Source organism: Rattus rattus, chromosome 10, assembly GCF_011064425.1.
Source record: "Rattus rattus isolate New Zealand chromosome 10, Rrattus_CSIRO_v1, whole genome shotgun sequence".
In the NCBI taxonomy this organism is placed as follows: Eukaryota; Metazoa; Chordata; class Mammalia; order Rodentia; family Muridae; genus Rattus; species Rattus rattus.
This window is the reverse complement of record NC_046163.1, coordinates 46,409,798-46,415,624: the sequence shown is the minus strand read 5'-3', so window position 1 is coordinate 46,415,624 and position 5,827 is coordinate 46,409,798. Positions and strand designations below refer to the sequence as shown.

General features: G+C 45.3%; 1 protein-coding gene across 1 annotated transcript in view; it reads right to left on the bottom strand.

Moving 5' to 3' along the window:
- Window positions 1-1,960: 1,960 nt before the first annotated feature.
- Window positions 1,961-5,827, bottom strand: part of Fam78b (family with sequence similarity 78 member B) — a 77,543-nt gene continuing 73,676 nt past the window's right edge. Inside the window, exon 2 of the mRNA XM_032914593.1 lies at window positions 1,961-4,569. Within this exon, the coding sequence (XP_032770484.1) occupies window positions 4,047-4,569 (523 nt within the window). The 3' untranslated portion in view covers window positions 1,961-4,046. The remainder of the gene's footprint in view (window positions 4,570-5,827) is intronic.

Here is a 5,827-nt window from a genome sequence, read left to right as displayed (position 1 = left end):
CAGTTGGGAGCTGACTCTATCAATGTTTAATTGTGCCCTCTGCTCTTAACAAGAACATTCAGTGTGCCAAGAAGGCCGCCTTGGAAAGCCATTGTTTCCACTGCCTCCGCCCCATGGGCTGCTCCTGTGTGCGTATTGAGGGACCGCGGGTGGCAGGGCAGTGCTCAGCTGGGACCTCAGCTGTAGGATGCATGCTTCCTGCCTGCCTTTGTACTTGTGGTGTTTAAGGGATTCAGAGACCAGGGGAACAGCGTTCCTACTCCATTAATTACAAATGACAGCCGCCTCCCCCACACCACGGTCCCTGACAGGCATTTTTCTGGGCCAACCTCCCTGGGGATTACAAGGTTCTTTGAGGAAGAAAACAGCTTTCATTCTCTCATTTTTAATGACTCCACTCGGTAGGCCAGGGAGGACTACGGGATTGTGCAGGTGACAGTGACTTGCTTTCCTCCTTCTCTTTCTTCTCCTTTGTGCTAAGGGGTAAACTAAGGGACAGCATGATATAGAGGAAGAACATGAGGGTTTAAGCCAAAAGGCCCAGTTTGAATCCTGGCTCTTGGCATTTTTCTGTCTGTGTGCCTGTGGATATTCCATTTAACCTTTTTGGTGTCAACTTGCTATTTGTAAAATGGCGACAGTAACACCACAACCATCATCGTACAACATTTCTTCTAAGATCACCTGTGGACGAGAAAATGCATGTGGAAGCCTTTTGTAAAATCTTTTATAAATCATTGCTGTTTTATTTTACTATGCAGAATTGTTTCTTAGACCATGACTTTGGCTTTTGAGGTATCCATTGGGGGGGGGTGAGCGATGGTTCATTGGATGAAAAGCAGGAAGTGGGCTAGCCTCCAGCCTCCCATGTGTTGTGGGCCATAGCAATGACTTGAGGATGTGGTATGTATGCAGCAGAGAACAGAGGTCAAGGGTTCAATATCAAAACAGTGGTCACAGATATAAAGCAGTCTGGAATAGTCATTGTTTTTGACATTATAATAAAAGGGTTCTGGACCCAATTGTTTTTTAATTTCTAGGCTAATTGATTTGTGGGTGATGATTTCAGGACAATGACAATGTTTCTGGCTGGAAACAAGGGAGAACCCCAGGTCCTGGGTAATGTGCCTGTATCGTAAGCGGAGATCTGGGAGACTCAGGCCTTTTCTTAGCCTGTGCTGATTAGATACGTGATCCTGAAGAGATGACCTAATTTAAATGGGCCGCAATTTCCTTGGAGACCATAGTGTGGAAGATCTCAAAGGTGACCTCATTTAAGAACTTAAGATCTGGTGGAAGGCTCTTTCAAATATAGGAATTTAAAACCCCTGTACAACTAAGAAACCTCGTACATAAATGGAATCCAAATCTAGTTTGGAGACCACCTAACTAACACCAAAGGCTCAGAATGAGCCCTTTTGAAACTGATGTTGTCTGGTGTCAGACCATGCATTCGCAAGGGAAGGCAGGCTGGTGGGAAGATGCAGGTGACCCCAGCAGAGCTCTCAAGGTTAATTCTCTCCTCTAAGAGGTCCTTTTCGCTTGGCAATGCCCTGACTAAGCTAAATGGCAATGATCTACAGATAGCGAGAAAAGGGGTCATCTCCTTGTAAAACAATGATAATTTTAAAATAATTGGCTACTGGGCAATTGAGTGTTCTGCCAGATTGATTTCAGAAGTGAGAGACCCAATCGTAGAGTTTGCAGGAGTAACTCACAAAAATGGTAAAAGCACATTTGCCCTTTCTCATACGTTCTTTTCCTCCTCATCTTTTATTACATCATCTCCAGGAAACTGCCTTGGGGTAATTTATTTTAAAAATCTGGAGTGATTCTTTTTAAGGAGGAATAAGTCTAGGTAAGCATGCTGCACCTTGCTTTTAACTATAGACGAGCCTTTGAAAAGCTATATTATATGTAAATGTAATTGTGTGAGTCATATCTTAATGTGCTAGAAACATTTTAAGTCTGAAACCTTGCATAGAATTTTTAATATAAACTTATTCATCTGTTGTTACAATTTTAGATGTAAGAAAAAAAAATCAGGTTTTCTTAAAGTGGTGCTACATGGCTTAGATTCCAAGATCAGCATCCATTGACCCAAATCTCATAAGAGTGGCATCTAATTCAATACAAGGGAGAGATTGCTGCTTCTGATGTTAGCATGGAAAATAAGCAATTTTACTCTTCAATCTGTAGGTCTCTGAGGTCAGTTCTGCCATTCAAAAGTAGGGAAGCATGGGAAATCCAAAAGTTAACAGCTGAATTATTTCTAAATAGAGTCTTTGCAACTCACCAATGTTACCAATGAGCTATTAATGTGTTGCTATAAATAACGTGCCATCGATAACTAATCTAGGTGAGAGAAGCTGATGGGTGGAGTGTGAAGTTAGTGCTACATTATTCTGAGTAGCATCCTTTGGGACCAGAGCATGAAGGAAATTAGACTACAGTACATGGCAAACAAGAGTAATGAGAAAGCCTACTGGTTTGCATTCTCTGTCCCCAAACTCTGGAAGATTTGGAGTCAATGACAGGATTTGTATAATGGCTCTGGACTTGGAAATCTCTCACCTCTGAAATTAGGTTTAAAGAATCTACCTACTCAGTATACAACATTGTGAAAATTCTGTAGTCAGGTTACATGAGGAGTTTCTGAACAAGGAAGGATGTATTTCACAATTTGTGCCATTGAGAATAACAGGGGAGGCTCTTCTTTGGGGTGTGGGGCACGATAGCTTCGGTGGGAAGGGTTGGAAATCTTACCACTGTAAACACTGGAAACTCTTTAAAAAGTTTTACACTGCTGGACTAAAAGGAAGATCACTTCTCATCTTTATTGGCTGGATGTCAGCAACACAAGATGGCGTTAAGGCTCAGACCTTCACTAAAGAAGCCTGAACATTTCTCATCTACAGTTGGACAAACAGTTGAAGCTGAGTTTTTGTAAGGACAGCTGAAGTTAACCTACGTGGGCATACGGTGTATGTACTATTTGCGTTTAAAGGCCATGAATGTTCAGGCACTACTGGCGAGACTAGTTGTTTTTCATTCTAAATACTGGTGTGTGAGCACCCTCGTGTGCGCACAGATGTGTGCCCTTCCTGTGCCCGTTCAATTTAGAAACTAAGAATTGAAAATATTTTTTCTCATTTGTTGAGATGTTCCCGAAACCCTACAAACACGAGGCTTACACATCTTTGTAAATCGAGGGCTGGTGATAGGAATCAGTGGTTGTAAACAAAGTCACAGATTGAGTGACTAAGAACTCAAGAGGGACCCAACGCCATAATCGCTACAGAAAAACAGTAACTACACATCCGATACCATAACTAACAACACTTAGAATGGGCGATCTCTTTGGAAAGAGGTGAGTGGACGGAAGCAGCCAGTCTCCACGGGCGCTGCTGACATCAGCACCTTGGACAGTTCCAAAACCAGCTCCTCCCTCAAAACAAAGGGCACGCTAGGTTTCTAGTTCCCTAAGTGTCCCTTTTCATTCCGGGGGATGTACTGACCATCAGCTAACACTTGATAGTAACCTGTAGTAACACCTTCTTCTCCTCTCTCCCCAGCACCCAGGATCTTTCACCCAATTCCCCAGCACCCTCCAGTCCCACAAGGAGACTGTCTTACGAACACCTGGTGTGGATGTTTTCACTCTCGCTTCTAATTGGTTGGGAAGCAGCATCTGCCACAGGCACTGTTTAGTTTCATTTCCATTCCCTGCATCTCACGGGAAAGAAATGGTCAGTAGTTCAAATAAAAGAATCGTCCTGGTCAGCTCCAAAATATGGCTACTTGCACGGTAATCAGAGCAAGTCTATCAAATCAGTGGTTTCTTTATTCCTAAGAGGAAGGGGGCTTTTCCTAAGGGTTATGGTTCTACCGCCCAAGGAGCAGCTGTACTCGTCACAAGTAGCTGCAAAGGCTGGCACACCAAGAGGTCTGCTTTGGCTCAGAAACTCAGTTTGGCTCCTGCCACCCCTGGTCACCCCACTGCGGGTCTCAGTGGCATGTGTTCCACACGGTTGGGCAGTCTGCTTTTACTTAGGAGGTATTACAACCAGAGGCGGCCCCCGCTTGGGCCTCCACATGAGGACCTGGGCATCGTTGGCATTGGGCTTCACTAGTGCGTTAGGGGGGATGGGCTCCATCCGGCTCAGGATCCGGGGCTGCTCCTGCTGAGTCCTGCCCACCAGCCGGGCCCGCTGCCCCAACAGCTGAAGAGGGTCCACTTCAATGTCCACTCGCATCCTCCACTTGATGGTCTGCAGAATGATCTTCTCCTTGGTGGTGGTGTTCATGGCTACCAGCCAGGTGGTAAAACTTTGGTCCCTCTTGATTCTTGTGAGCAGTGGCACATTGCTGTCACTCACTGGCACTGCCCATGTCACGCTGGGGTAGAAGTTATCATTCATGCTGACGGAAAACCTGGAGATCTTGTTGGTGGGGCCAACCAGGGTCACAGTTTCTGTGGTGTTCCCGTACCATGGGTAGCTCACCCCGTCTGAGTCACTGATGGCTTTTACTCTCCCTTCCCTCAAGTCAGGCAGTTCCCAGCTTGACCTGGAAAAGCAGAAGGGATACACAAGAAAAGAAGAAGTTGAGTGAGGTTTTTTTTCTTTTTTTATAAGCTGGGGACATGCCTATCACTTACTAACACAGTCAAACTGGGCAAAATGGGACTTTTGGATGGAGGAGGGGGTTTAACTCAAAAAGTTCTATGCCGGGGGTGTATCAAGATTAAATGAGGAAAAACCAAATCAAGGTGACATTAAAAAAAAAAAAAAAGCAAGGCTAAATTAAGCTTGCCCAGTGGAAAACAAGCCCAAGGAGGTAGAGGTGAGACCATAACAGCTGTCAACTCATTGGGACAACAACAAAGAACAGTGTAGAGGTGACCCAGGGCCGGATGTGCTTTCTTAGGGGAGAATGTGTGTGTATAAGGTTCGATCAGGGGAAGAGGTGATCTGAAATTTAATGTACTTGAGAGGAGGTAACAGGAGGGGTAGGAGAGGTGAAGTTCAACATTATATTAATTTCTTGGAAAAGCCACAATAGTAGAGTTTCTATGCAACATGGAATCTTTAAATTCTGCCATTAAACCGACCCGACACTCAGAAAACACAGAGAAAGAAGAAGCTGAGACGGAGTCATTTCTGAGAGCTAAAACGCTCTGTGGGGATAAATCGTAGGCTGGCATGCATGCTCCCTCACAGGCCACTCTGCATTTGGCTTCGTGTCCGGGCTGCACTCCGCACTGCTTTGTTTGTGAGCCTGCCATTCTGTCTGTACTTCCTGTCCATCTCAGCCTTGCCAGGAACGACAGAACATCCGGTGCACCTCCTCCCAGGAGATGCTGCATACAGTAATGATGACCCTAATGCTCGCGGCCGTGGTTATGGAGCGCTCGCCCTGCCTATACTCTGTTACATACTCTGATATCACAGTTTAGGTTCAAATGATTCCATGGAACCAGGAATGGTGGTACTGCTTGGTAACAATGCCTAAGAATTAAATAATTAGAGAATGGTGAATTTTCTGTTTACTAGCTAAGAGGTGGTGGCCTTGTTTGATATGAAGTTCTTCCCCATCCCAGATGACAGAAGATCCCGCAGGGCTTACCCAAATGGTAGAAAAGGAAGTAGCATGCTCAAGCTGATACTGATCATGTCTCAGCATCCCTACCATCACTAGGGAAGATGGAAACACCAACTGCTGCTTCTGGCTACCCCCACGGTACTTTCTATGCCAGTCATCCCATCATAAGCAACGGGAGGGCTGGACCGCCTGGGGAGGAGGTGAGCCCACAGCTGCAAGAGGC